Source organism: Ailuropoda melanoleuca, chromosome X, assembly GCF_002007445.2.
Source record: "Ailuropoda melanoleuca isolate Jingjing chromosome X, ASM200744v2, whole genome shotgun sequence".
Classification (NCBI taxonomy): Eukaryota; Metazoa; Chordata; class Mammalia; order Carnivora; family Ursidae; genus Ailuropoda; species Ailuropoda melanoleuca.
Window position 1 is genome coordinate 73,919,444 of NC_048238.1, and position 14,636 is coordinate 73,934,079.

The 14,636-nt window shown below is 34.8% G+C and overlaps 1 protein-coding gene across 2 annotated transcripts in view; it reads left to right on the plus strand.

Annotated features, from left to right (window-relative positions):
• Positions 1-13,863, plus strand: part of RNF128 (ring finger protein 128) — a 94,141-nt gene extending 80,278 nt beyond the window's left edge. For both annotated transcript variants that reach the window (XM_011229123.3, XM_002922587.4), the window contains exons 4-7: positions 2,853-2,935; positions 3,704-3,800; positions 5,084-5,252; positions 12,459-13,863. In XM_011229123.3, coding sequence (XP_011227425.2) covers positions 2,853-2,935; positions 3,704-3,800; positions 5,084-5,252; positions 12,459-12,592 — 483 coding nt within the window. In that variant the 3' untranslated portion in view covers positions 12,593-13,863. The remainder of the gene's footprint in view (positions 1-2,852; positions 2,936-3,703; positions 3,801-5,083; positions 5,253-12,458) is intronic.
• Positions 13,864-14,636: the final 773 nt, after the last annotated feature.

Below are 14,636 nucleotides of genomic sequence, written 5' to 3' on the forward strand. Positions count from 1 at the left end.
TTATTGTTATAAGGAGGAGGAGAAGGGAAATTTGACTACAGTGCAATAGAATATTTGGCAATGGAAGTAAGAGATTATAGTGATGCAAGAAAGGGACCATGAGCCAAGGAATACAGACAGCCTCTAGAAGCTAGAAAAGGCAAGGAAATGGATTCTTCCCTGAAGCTTCCAGAAGGAACATAGCACTGCCAACACATTGACTTTTAGACTTCGGATTTCTCGAACAACAAAAGAATAAATTTGTGTTATTTTAAGCCACTAAGTTATGGTCATTTTGTACAGCAAAAACAGGAAACTAATACAATGCCTTAGTGCAACTTTACTTGAAATCCATTTTTAGATTTAGGACAGTTACAAACTACGTTTGGTGTGTAAAGCATATATCACAAAGTAGCTATAGAACATGTTGAAATAAAAATTACCATTTATAATAGCACCAGAACCATTCAGTACTTAGGTATAAATCTTGCAAAATATGTACATGATCTGTATGCTGAAAACTGCAAAACACCAATGAAAGAAATCAAAGAAGACCTAAATAAATGGAGAGATATGCCATGTTCATGGGTCAGAAGACTCACTGTTGTCAAGATGTCAGAACCCCCCAACTAATTCATAGATTCAATGCAATTCCAATTAAAATCCTAGTGGGATCTTTTGTATTTATTGACAGGTTGATGCTAAGTTTATATGGAAAAGCAAAAGAAATAGAATAACCGAAACAGTTTTTATAATGAAGAACAAATTTGGATGACTCGTATTGCCTAATTTGTAGAATTATTTTAAAGATATAGCAGTCAATATAGTGTGGTATTGAAGTAAGCGTAGACCTTTAGATCAGTGAAACAGAAGAAAGTCCAGAAATAGACCCACACATATGTGGTCAATTGATTTTTTTTTATTATAATAATATTTTTTATGATAGTATGTTAGGCACCGTACAGTACATCCCTGGTTTTTGATGTAAAGTTCAATGATTCATTAGTTGCATATAACACCCAGTGCACCATGCAATACGTGCCCTCCTTACTACCCATCACCAGCCTATCCCATTCCCCCACCCCACCCCTCTGAAGCCCTCAGTTTGTTTTTTTGACAAAGGTACACAGGCAATTAAATGGAAAAAGGGTAGTCAATTATTGGCTTTTCATATGCAATGATTCTGTATCATTATGCAAAAAAACATGAACCTCAATCCATACTTCATACTGTCTAAAATTTAAGTCAAAATAGATCACAGACCTAAATATAAAACCTAGAGCTTTGAACTTCTTAGCAGAAAACTTTGGAGAAAAGTATCTTCAAGACTAGGGTTAGGCACAGATTACTTAGATATGACAGCAAAAACAAGTCCATTAAAGTAAAAACAGAAATTTGACTTTATCAAAATTAAGATCTTTTGTTCCTTAGCATGGTTAAGAGACTGAAAAGACAAGCCACAGACTGGGAGAAAATATTTGCAAATCACATATCTGAGAAGGGACTGTGTCTAGACTATATAAAGAACTCTCAAAGCTCAGTAGTAAGAAAACAGGACAGCAGAGGGGAAAAGGGGCAAAACAGGCATTTACCAAAGAAAATATATGGATTTCAAAAAGGCACATAAAAAGATGCTCAACATCATTAGTCGTTAGGGAAGTGCAAACTAAAACCACAATGAGATACCACAGCACATTCATTAAAATAGCTAAAACCAGTACAGCCGACAATACCCAAGAACTGGCCAGATACGAACAACTGGAACTGTTATGCATTTTGCTGGTGAGAATGCAATGTATAGACAGTTTTGAAAAACAATTTGGCAGTTCTTTATGAAGTCAGAAATAACATTTTCCAAAGAACCCAGCAACCTCAGTACTAGATAGTTAACCTAGAAGGAAATACCATGTTCACATAAAAACTTGTACATAATTGTTCATGGCAGCTTTACTCATAATCACCAGAAATGGAAAGAACCCAAATGACTTCAAATGGTGAATGGATGAATGAACTGTGGCACATCCATATCGTAGAATACTATTTAGCAATACAAAAGGGTGTGTGTTGGGGGTGGAGACCCTATTGCTACACACAATATCATAGATGAGTATTAAATGTGTTAGGTTAAGTGAAAGAAGCCCGACTCAAAGGCAATATAATACACGATTCCATTTATATGACATTCTAGAAAAGCAAGAAGTATGGGAACTGAAAACAGATTAGTGGTTGCCAGAGGATGGGAGTGAGAATAGAGGTTAACTACAAAGGGGTATAGAGGAATGTTGGGGGGGTCATAGAACTATCCTATATCTGGATTGCAGTGAGGATTGAGTAACTGCATATTTGTTCACACTTGTAAAACTGTACACTAGAAACAGTGAATTTTACTGCATGTGAATTATACCTTAATTTTTTCTTAAATAGGAAAACCTAACTATAGAACTTGCACAAATGGCATTTTAAATAAATGCTACCTATTCCTCTTTGTACTGTTCCTCTTTTGGTTGACTTTATTCTTTTACCCTTTTTAAGTCTAAATGATCTTCAAATTTCAATTGTATAAGAGTGTTATCAGCTGTGGTCACAATGTTTTACATTAGATCCTCAGACCTTATTCGTATTATCGCTGAAAGTTTGTACACTTTGACCATCTACTCCCTATTTCCCCCATCCTCCAGCCTCTGGCAACCACTTTTCTACTCTCTGTTTCTAGAAGTTTGACCTTTTTTTTAGATTCCAATGAAGTCTAAATAATTTTACATTGCTTATTGAAAGAGTCTATACAATTTAAGTACATATATATTCTGATCTTGCTCTGTAGTTTAATGTATCTTTTCTTATCCATCAGAGTAACAATAATTATTTACTCATAGGAAATTGGCCCTGATGGAGATAGTTGTGCTGTGTGTATTGAACTATATAAACCAAATGATTTGGTGCGCATCTTAACCTGCAAGTAAGTTTGATTTTCTTTTATATCATCAATAAGAATATCTGGCTTATTGAAATGACTGTAATGAAGGAAACTAAAACTAAGAACCTAGCCAGCACCGTAATTTATACATACATACACTACATACACTATATTTATATATGTACATATATATATATGTGTGTGTGTGTGTATTACTGGATTATTTAATTTAAAATCATTTTAACAATCCTATTGAGGGCAAAAATAAAATCAACTCAGTGGGCACCTATTTGGAAGTCTTCATTCTTTAGTTTTCTGTTATCCCTCTCCTGGAAGTTGTTCTTAACACTTCGTTTTAGCTGTTAAATAGTGGTGTTCTTAGAACTTATCACATGGCCTAAAGTATCAGCATTATCGTGTACTCTGTGCTATATTGTGCTATATTATTGAAAATGACTGTGCTATTTTTATAGTTGGGGAATTACAAGATAATAAAGATCTGAAATACTGAACAAAGTCTTAGGTCAGGTAACATCTTAGCCATTTTGAAATAATAAGTATTGAAAACGGGTTTTTTTGAGGCTAAGGTAATGACACTTTTATATTTAAAAGTACCGTATTATGAAAGTTCCAGATTTTGTTTCTGTGGCTCCTTCGTAGTGTTTATGCTATAGTGGTGTGTTTAAAAGAGACAAAAGACATCTGTTAAAAAACTAAATAAAAATATAGGGTAACTTTTTAGTATATTAGGCCAGGTGTTGTTGCTATTTCACAACTGATAACCAAATTATGTGTTTTTTCTTTCATTAGCCATATTTTCCATAAGACATGTGTTGACCCGTGGCTGTTAGAACACAGGACTTGCCCCATGTGCAAATGTGACATACTCAAAGCTTTGGGAATTGAGGTAAACATTGCTAAACTATTTATATGAAGGACTTTTATTTATGTACCTGGACCTTCAGGAAAGTAACATCCTTAGTTTTTAGCTGTGTAATATGCTAGACTTGTGATTTATATAAAAAATTGGACCTATTTACATCATAATGACAGTAGGGTGCCATGTTGGACCCCCTTCATTTTACTTCTTTCCTCTTATTATTTGGTCAGAATTTTAAGTGATGACCATAGAAACTACCAACTGGCTTCTGGTACGTCTTGCATTTTTGCTCTTCCTATTGCACGGCGATTGAACTTTAGTTAGATGAGCATCTGTATTTTGAAAAAAATATAATAAATATTAAACTATAATTGTATTTGGCAAGTGAAATAAAACTTACCTATTTTACATTACACCAATAACAGAAAATGAAGCTCAACAAATTTTTCCTGACCTCTCAAATCCCTTAGGGGACAGCATGAGATGATGTTGTTGTTGTTGTTAAAGAAATGTTTTGTTTAGGGGCGCCTGGGTGGCTCAGTTGTTGGGCGTCTGCCTTCAGCTCAGGGTGTGATCCCGGCGTTATGGGATCGAGCCCCGCATCAGGCTCCTCCACTGGGAGCCTGCTTCTTCCTCTCCTACTCCCCCTGCTTGTGTTCCCTCTCTCTCTGGCTGTCTCTCTGTGTCAAATAAATAAATAAAATCTTAAAAAAAAGAATCTTTAAAAAAAAAAGAAAAATGTTTTATTTATGAATAATTTTAGATTTACAGAAAAGTTGCAAAGACAATACAGAGAGTTCCCACATACCTCTCACCCAGTTTTTACTATTGTTGACATTTTGCATTACTGTGGTATGTTTGTCAAAAGTAAGAAACTGACATTGGGTCATTACTATGAACTAAATTTCAGACTTCATTTGAATTTTGCCAGCTACTGCCTTTTGAAAACTGCTGGAGGTGAACTTGATTCAGGGTGGAGGTTTTTTTTTGGGTTTTGTTTGTTTGTTTCTGTTGAGTGCCTACCCTGTAGCAGGCATTGTATTGTGAAGCACTGGAATCGCCCAGATGAATCGTCAGATGTTAAGGCAATCTGCCTGTAACATCTTCCACCCCATTTTGGACCCAGTTACTCCAACTGCTCTGGCTGGGACCAGCAGGAGATTTTTGTGGTCATCAAAAGGGATTATAGGTTTAAAAGGTTAAGAATCATTGCTCTAATAAGTTACCTATGAAGAAACTTTGTAATGATATGTCAGGGAAAAACATGTACTCTGAGAGTCTTTTAATTTGTTCCAATGCTTTTGTGAAAGGTGGATGTTGAAGATGGATCGATGTCTTTACAAGTCCCTGTTTCCAATGAAACATCAAATAGTGCCTCTCCTCATGAAGAGGATAATCGCAGTGAGACTGCATCGTCTGGTTATGCTTCCGTTCAGGGAGCAGATGAACCGCCTTTAGAAGAACATGTGCAGTCAGCAAGTAAGCATCATGCTGAGGGGCAGTGAGTGCCCCACAAATGATCCATTGTGGAGCGCATGCCTGGCAGAGTGCTCCTGCTTTTTATTGTTTGTTCCTTTCACTCATTAAACACATTCCAGGTTTTTCCTAGTAACAATGATGCAGTGCAGGACACACACCGACCTTAACTTAATATGCACATATTAAAGTGTATCTGAAACAGATGAAATGCATTGGGAGTGGGCATTATTCACAGACTAAAAAGATTTTTTATAGGATAGCTTCTTTCTGATGCATTTAAGTATTAGTTATTAACTTACAGAGGCTGAGGAGAAACTTTAAACTTCAGCAGCCATTGTTCATTGTAGAGCAATCAGAAACTAAGATAACTGAGTCCTGAAATGATAAAATAGAATTCAGTTTATAAAAGCTTGATTTATACACAACTTCTTAGGAACCCATCTTTTGCACAGATTGGAAACTATGTAAGAATATGTGCTGCCACCTGTTGATTATTTACCATGAAATGAACAAACCGTGGAAACTAAAATTGAATATATTATTTTCAGACTTCATGTGAATCAGTATTATAACTTAGTAATGTCATACCAGTGGAGAAATTTCAGGGAATTTTTTTTACTTTCTTCCTTAGAAAGAGAAAACCCTCATACAGAAAGTAGTTTCCTTTTCTTTAACTTCCACCTTTTTCATGGTTTTTGTTGGTTTGATGGTTTTCTTAATGCACATTTTGAAATAACCTAATCCTGGCATAGAAGTAGAAGAAAACTAAATGTTAAGATGACTTGTGAGAGTTTCAGCTTCCTATTGACATAAACCTTTATCCTCAGTAGACTTATCAGTGCGATACACATCATTCCTGAAGTTGTCATGAGGAGTACTATCTTGCAAATGTACACTTCATATTTCTTGTAATCTAATCTTCAGACATTTCCTGGAGTACAAAGTAGTCATAAGAATCTTAATAATCTGTGGATTATTCTACCTACAATAGAGAATCGTCTATTTGCCCCAGGTGATTTTTTTTTGCTTCCATAACTGTGTGGTAATAGAACTCAGTGATGATAAAGGAGAGTGTACAGGATAATTCCGTTTATTGCTAGGCTTGTTTTTTTATATAAAAAAAATTCCAGTCTATTTTTTTTGTGTGTTCTGTTCTTGTGAGGCAGGGTGGTAATCAGTTTTTGCAGAGAATTTAACAAGCAAATGAAATGATGATCCACATTCCTCCCCCTATATGCTTTATCTGGATGAGTGGTAGTAACACCCATTCAGGTGCCTCAAACCAGAAACTAGGGAGATCCTAGATTCTTCCCTGTCTTTCTTATTGATTCAGTATCCCTTTTGTTTAATCCATCCCCTAATTCTCAACCTTAATTCCACAGTCATAGTTTGAGCCACTGTTTTCTCTCTGCTCATTCCTTCCACTCTTCTTCCCCCAAGAAATTGGGGAAGCCTGGTCTAATTCCTGTTCCTCCTTTAAAACTTACCCTCCTTTGAAGAGCCTCCCTGGACTCACATGTGCGGCCCCACTGTCTGCTTCCATAGAACTTCTATCATTGCATTTATTTTACCAAATTGTATTAAAACTTTAAAACGTTCCTTTGGATAGGATCAGTGTCTTATTAGTCACTATTGTATACCCAGCACTGAGAATAGCCCGCCACATTGTAAATAATCAAGTAGATGTTGAATGAATGAACATATAGAGTAGATTTTAATTTTATCTATGATTATGTATTAGTAGTTTAGGTGTCTTGCCTATTAGCTATTGATTATTGCAATGATAGTTGATTTAAATAACTTTGCAAACATACAGTTGATTAGTTCGTGTATGCTTATCCCATCATTGCAATAAGTTCTGTTAGAGCGCTCGTTTTAAAACTTATGCATGCATCAAGTCACCTGAAGGGCTTATTAAAACAGTTGGGCTGCCACCTGTTTCTGACTCAGTAGGTTCGGAGTAGGGCCTAAGAATTTTTGTTTCTAATAAGTTCCTAGGTGATACTGATGCTGCAGGCCCAGGGACCACACTTTGAGAACGGCTAAGTAAGGGCCCTAGTTCTTAACCCTAGCTGCACATTAAAGTCACTCAGAGAAACTTTAAACATTACTGATGTCTGGGCTCTTCCCCAGAAAGGTTAAATCAGAATCCATGAGCGGTGGGGCCCAAGCACAGGTCATTTTTTTAAATTTTAATTTTGATATAATTTCAGGCTGGCTAAAAATTTCAAAAATAGTACAAATAATGCCTGTATACCCTTCACTCAACTTCTCCAAATGTTAACATCTTATATAATCATATACAATTATTAACACCAGGAAATTAACTGATAAAATGTTATTAACCAAACGACTGATCTTACTCAGATTTCACCAGTTGACCCACTAATGTCTTTTTTTCTGTCCCAGGATCCCACATTGCATTTCCCTTTTACTCTTTTTTTTCCAGATTTATTGAGATATATTTGACATAAAATTGTGTACACCATGATTTGATACATTTATATTTGCAAAATGACTACCACAGTAAAGTTAGTTAACAAATTCACATAATTACAAATTTTTGTGTGTATGTGGTGAGACTATTTAAGATCTACTTTCTTAGCAACTTTCAAGTGTATCCAAAATTCTACTACTGAGTATTTACCCAAAGAAAACAAAAACAGTAATTCAAAAAGATATATGCACCCTTATGTTTATTGCAGCATTATTTGCAATAGCCAAGATATGGAAGCAACCTAAGTGCCCATCAATAGACAAAAGGATAAGGAAGATGTGGTATATATAATACAATGGAATATTACACAGCTATAAGAAAAGGATGAGATCGTGCCATTTGCAACAACATGAACAGACCTAGAGGTTATCATGCTAAGTGAAATCAGTCAGACTGAAAAAGACAAATACCATATTATTTCACTCGTGGAATCTAAAAAAACAGATGAATAAACAAACAAAAAGCATAATCAGGCCTATAAATACAGAAAACAAAGTGATGATTACCAGAGGGGAGGGAGATGGGTAAAATGGGGGAAGGGGAGTAGGAGATAACAGGTTTCCAGTTATGGAATGAGTAAGTCATGGGAATAAAAGGCACAGCATAAGAACACAGTCAATGACACGGTAATAACACACTAAAAAAGGTAAGTATAGCAAAATGTATAAACTTTAAAGAAGTCTATAATACAGTATTGTTAACTGTAGTCACCATGCTATACATTAGATCCCAGAACTTAATCATCTTATAACTGAGAGTTTGTGCACATTGATCAACATTTCCCCATCCCCTCTGCCCCTAGCCCTTGACAACCACCATTCTACTCTCTGTTTCTGAGTTTGGCTTTTTTTTTTTTTTAAAGACTCTACAGGTAAGTCAGCTCGTGCAATATTTGTCTTTTTTCTGTCTTATTTCTTTTAGCACAAGTGCCCTCAGGGTCTACCCATGTTGTTGCAAATGGCAAGATTTCCTTCTTTCTCATAGCTGAATAATATTCATGTGTGTGTGCGCATATGCGCGTGCGTGTGTGTGTATCACATTTTCTTTATCCATTCATCTGTCAACAGATATTTAGGATGTTTCCACATCTTGGCTATTGCCAATAATGCTGCAGTGAACATGAGAGTGCAGATATCTCTTCAAGATAGTGATTTCATTTTCTTTGCATATATACTCCAAACTGGAATTGCTGGATCATATGGTACTTGTAGTTTTAATTTTTTTGAGGAATCTCCATACTGTCTTTCACAGTGGCTGTGCCCATTTACATTCCCACCAACAATGCACTGGGGATCTCTTTTCTCCACATCCTCACCAACACTTACCTCTTGTCTTTTTGATGGTAGCTATTTTAAAAAGGTATTAGCCCATTGTGTTTTTGATTTGTATTTCCCTGATGATTAGTGATGTTGATCATCTTTTCATGTACCTGTTGGCCATTTGTATGTATTCTTTAAAAATATGTCTATTCAGTTCCTCTGCCTATTTTTAATTGGATTGTTTGGTTTTTTTGCTGCTGAGTTGTAGGGGTTTCTTTTATATTTTGGATATTAATCCTTTATCTGATAATCAAATATTGTCTCCCATTCTATAGGTTGCCTTTTCATTCTGTTGATTATTTCTTTTGCTATGCAAAGCTTTTCAGTTTGATGTCCCACTTGTTGATTTGTGCTTTTGGCGTCCTATACAAAAAAGCATTGCCTAGACCAATGTAAAAGAACTTTCCCCCTATGTTTTTTTCTAGGAATTTCATGGTTTCAGGTCTTACATTTAAGTCCTTAATCCATTTAGAGTTCATTTTTATGACTGGTGTAAGATAGGGGTCCATTTTCATTCTACCATATGTGAATATCCATTTTACCCAACACCACTTATTGAAAAGACTGTCTTTTCCTCACTGAGTGTTCTTGGCTCCCTTGTCAAATATTAGGTGACTGCTTGTACATGGGTTTTTTTCTGGGCCCTCAATTCTGATCCATTGGTCTGTGTGTCTGTTTTTATGCCAGTATACTAGTTTTGGTTATGATAGCTTTGTAATATAACTTGAAATCAGGAAGTATGATGCCTCCAACTTTGTTCTTCTTTCTCAGGATTGCTTTTGCTATCCAGGGTCTTTGTGGTTCCATATAAATTTAGGATTATTATTTCTGTGAAAAATGGCATTGGAATTTTGATAGGGAATGCATTGAATCTACAGATGGCTTTGGGGTATGTGAACACTTTTTAAAACAGTATTCTTCTCATTCATGAACATAGGATATCTTTCCATTTATTTTATTTTCTTCAATATGTTTCATCAGTGTCTTATAGTTTTCAGTACAGATCTTTTACTTCCTTGGTTAAATTTATTCATAAATATTTTATTGTTTTGATGCCATTATAAATGGAATCCTTTTCTTTATTTCTCTTTCAAATATTTCATTGTTAGTGTATAGAAATATGACTGGTTTTTGTATGTTGATTTTGTATCCTGCAACTTTACTGAATTCATGTATTAGATCTAACAGTCTTATTGGTGAAGTCTTTTTTTAATTTATTTATTTTTATTAACGTATAATGTATTATTTGTTTCAGGGATACAGGTCTATGGTTCATCAGACTTACACAGTCTTAATCATTTTCTTGATATAAGGTCATGTCATGTAGAAATAATTTTACTTCTTCCTTTCCATGTTGATGGCTTTTATTTCTTTTTCTTGACCAATTGCTCTGGCTGTGATTTCTAGAACTATGTTGAATAGAAGTAGTAAGAGTGAGTACCCTTACCCTTTCAGCTTTTCACTGTTGAGCATGATGTTAGCTGTTGGTTTGTCATAAATGGCCTTTATTATGTTTGGATATATTTCTTCTCCACCCAGTTTGTTGAGAGGTCCACATTGTATTTAATGGTCATGTCTTTTTCATCTCCAATCTGTGATTGTTCCTTAGTCTTTCACGACGTTGGCACTTTGAAAATTACTGGTCAGTTTCTTTGTGGAATGTCCCTCACTTTGAACTTGTCTGCTATTTCCCAATGATTAAATTCATTGTCCATTGTGTATTTCTGACAAGAATACCACAGAAATGATATTGTGCCCTTCTCTGACTCCTATCATGTGAGGCACATGATGTTCATGTCCAATTACTGATGGTTTTTAATTTTGCTTACTTGGTTGAGATAGTGTCTGCCAAGCTTTTCCTTTTAAAGTTACTATTTTTCCCTTTGTAATTATTATCTTATAGAGAGACACTTGGAGACTATGCAAATGTTCTGTTTCTCATGCCTTTACCCACTAATTTTAGCAGTCGATGTTTTTTTCTTGCAATAATTATTACCGAAATGTGTGCCAAATGGTAATTTTCTATTTCCATCCTTCTTTCTACATTAATTAGGCTTCTATTTAAGGAAAAGCTATCCTTTCTCTGTTTATTTATTCAATTATTTATATAAAATAGTATGGACTCTTAGATATTTATTTTATTCTGTAACGTTATTCTCATGATTTATTCATTGCTTAGATTGTCCTAGATTTGGTCATTGGGAACTTGCTCAAGGTGGTTTCTGTGTTCTTTCAACAGGCTTCATTATTTTTTTGAGCACTTTCTGGTACCACAAGATGTTCTAAGCCAGGGATTGGCAAACTTTTTCTGTAAAGGGTCTGATAGTAAATATTTTAGGCTTTGAAGGCCATAAGTCTCTGCTGCATTGGGAGGGGGGATGTTCGACTTACAACCTTTTAAAAATGTGAAAACCACTCTTAGCTATTGATTTGACTTGCAGGCTGTAGTTTCCTGACCCCTAGGCTACAAGGAGTTAATCTTATACTCTCCTTGCCCTAGCCCTAGAATCATCCTTGGGGCGGGGGTGGGGGGGGCTCTTTTGGAGAACAGTACTTCAAAACCAGGTTCTGGGCACTAGATATGATCATTGCTGTGGGAGTGTCATTGCTATTAGCCCTTTCAGTGAACAAAGCTAGGAAATAGGTGTATGTACTCAGACAAATATACACACACATCTGTATACATCTGTCTATCTGAAAAACAGCTCAATGCTGATACATCTGATTCTAGTCAAATACCACAGAGTTCATTCTAGCCTTCCTTTTTCCTTATTTTCAACTCACAATTTCACTAACAAGTGTCCTTTTTGTTTTTAGCCTTACGGGATATAGTCAAAATACTGTTTTCCAAAGTTACTTAGGTTAAGTTCTTTTCTTCCCCCACTGTTTTCAGGATGTTTCTATATTTCCTGTGTTATGTAATTATGTCCGTCTGTTACTGTTTGTACTCCATTTGGGAAACTTCCTGTACCTTCCTGTTTGTCTGGTTTTTTTAAGTCTGTGTGCCTATCTATGCATATGAAAAAGCATGGGTAATTTTTTAAAGCACCCTGGTGATTGAAATGTAAAGCCATGTTTAAGGATGGAAAAGCAGCAGAAGACATAACTTTTGCTTTTAAGGAGGCATAATCTAGGTAGAAGTAAGCACACATGTGAATAAAAGAGTAATTGTAAATCAGTTTAATAAGGTCATATATGCCTTATTGGCCAGTGGGGGAAGAAAAGAACTTAACCTAAGTAACTTTGGAAAATCATATAATTATTAAAGGAACAGGGAATGAGTATAATAATCAGAGTATGATAGACAAGAAAGGCTTCTTAGATGTGAGCGTTGAATTTTGTCTTAAGAGAGGGGTGAAATCATCCTAAAATTGCCATTTCTTTTTAAAGATGAAAATCTCCAGCTGGTAAACCATGAGGCAAGTTCCATGGCAGTGGATGTTGTTCCTCATGTTGACAACCCAACCTTTGAAGAAGATGAAACTCCTGATCAAGAGACTGCTGTTCGAGAAATTAAATCCTAAAATCTGTGTCAATAGAAAACTTGAAACTTTAGTAATAACAGAACTGCCAATCAGGGCCTAGTTTACTATTAATGAACTGGACAAACAATTAAATAAGAATGATACTGAAAGTGCTGAGATGACTAATATTATGCTATAGTTAAATTACTTAAAATATTTAATCTATTAACTTTTTTCCACAAATCTTAATAATGTTTTTCATAGGCAAGTTTCCTCTCAATAGTGATAGCAACATTTTTAAACACTTAAAACTCTCTTCAAGTAGTCATGTTTTTCATTTATAACAATTTTCTTACAAAAACATGTTGCTTTTAAAATGTGGAGTAGCTATAATCACTTTATTTTATGATAGTATCTTAATTAAAAATACTATTTTAGCTTGGGCTATATGTGTCAGGGTTTTTCTCCAGGTGCTTATATTGATCTGGAATTGTAAAAAGCAATGCAAACTTAGGCTAGTACTTCATGAAATGTCTCCTTAGGCTACATTAAGTTGATAGAACAAGACTAAAGCAAAATATTCATTTTAACAACTTCTTGTTTTTAAAATTAGGCTAAATGTACTTCATGTGAGTGTTGAGCATAGTTTATCAGAGAATATGGACTGGACTGGATTGATTGGTATATTAATGACACCAATTTGACATAAGATTATAGACAAAAAGTTTCCTTATAAAAATGCTGTATAACTATTTCTCAAAATTATGGGATTTTCAAAAGCAGAGTATATAAATGAGCATACTATTTGAAAATGATAATGAGTAAGTCACACAAAAGTTGGTAATTGATCTTTGTGTATGAATTAGTCTGCAGAAATTAGTCTGTAGAAAATGTTTTCCAAACAATGTCAGCTTTGAAAATTGAGTTTACATTTTACCTAAATGGGCTAAAATTACATTAGGTAAACTAAAATTCTGTCCATATAGCTATAAATTTTGTGAACACATTTTCTTGGTGTTTGAAAAAGAATTGGGGGGGGGAATTCCAGGTGCCTTAATATAAAGTTTGAAGCTTTCATCCACCAAAGTAAAATAGAGCTACTTTAAAATGCACTTTATTTGTATTCTGTGTGGCTTATCTTGGTTTAAATTTGTGTTTCCAGTGCAAATTCCAGCAGAATTTAGGCAAAAGCTGAACAGACATGTATTTTTGTTTGCTAAATGTAGAATGGACAAAACCATTGCATTCTTGTACACTGATTTGAAATGCTGTAAATATTTCCCGATTTGTATTGATTCTCTTTAAATATAAAATGTAAATAAAATATTCCAATAAAAGTTTGTGTCTGGTGTTCAGTTCAGTTAGCCTGTACTAACTTTTCATATATGCTTGGGTTGGGAGGAAAAAATGGTTGATATAAATGGTCATTGATATATTTGATGAATAAAAACTAAAACTTTAGTATGATATTTATTTACACATTTCTTTACATAGAGAGGAATTGCTGCCATTGTAATATAACTGAACTACCATGAATTATTTTTCAATGTCAGTAAGGTAAATAATGAGTTTGACCACTGATAATATAAGTTTAGAAAAACACACTGATGCCAGTCCATCTTTATACTACCCAAGACATAAAACCATTTTATTACTTTAAAGTTTTCTTTTCCTTCAGCCTTCTCTCTGGCAATATGGTTGGGATGCTGTTAATGAGTTAAGTGCATCTCTTTTGTCAAACACGGGAAGAATAAACATGCTTGGGACACCTCAGAGCCATGATCATCAAACTAGGGTACACATATGTCTTATGAGGCAATAAGCCAGGTGTATTTGTGTGATGCCACACAATAAATTTGACCTGTATTCTTATTTCTTGTTTTGTAGGGGGTTCTTTTGGGGGCAGAATTTATAATTTTAAAATTTTTCAACATCTGTATTGAAGTATAATTAACATACCAAAAAATTGCCCATTATGAAGGTACAGTTCCACAATGTTTAGCAAATGTATAGAGTTGTGCAATTGTCACTGCAATCCAGTTTTAGAACATTCTATCACTCCAAAAATTTCCCTCATACCCATTTGCAGTCAATTTCCACTCCC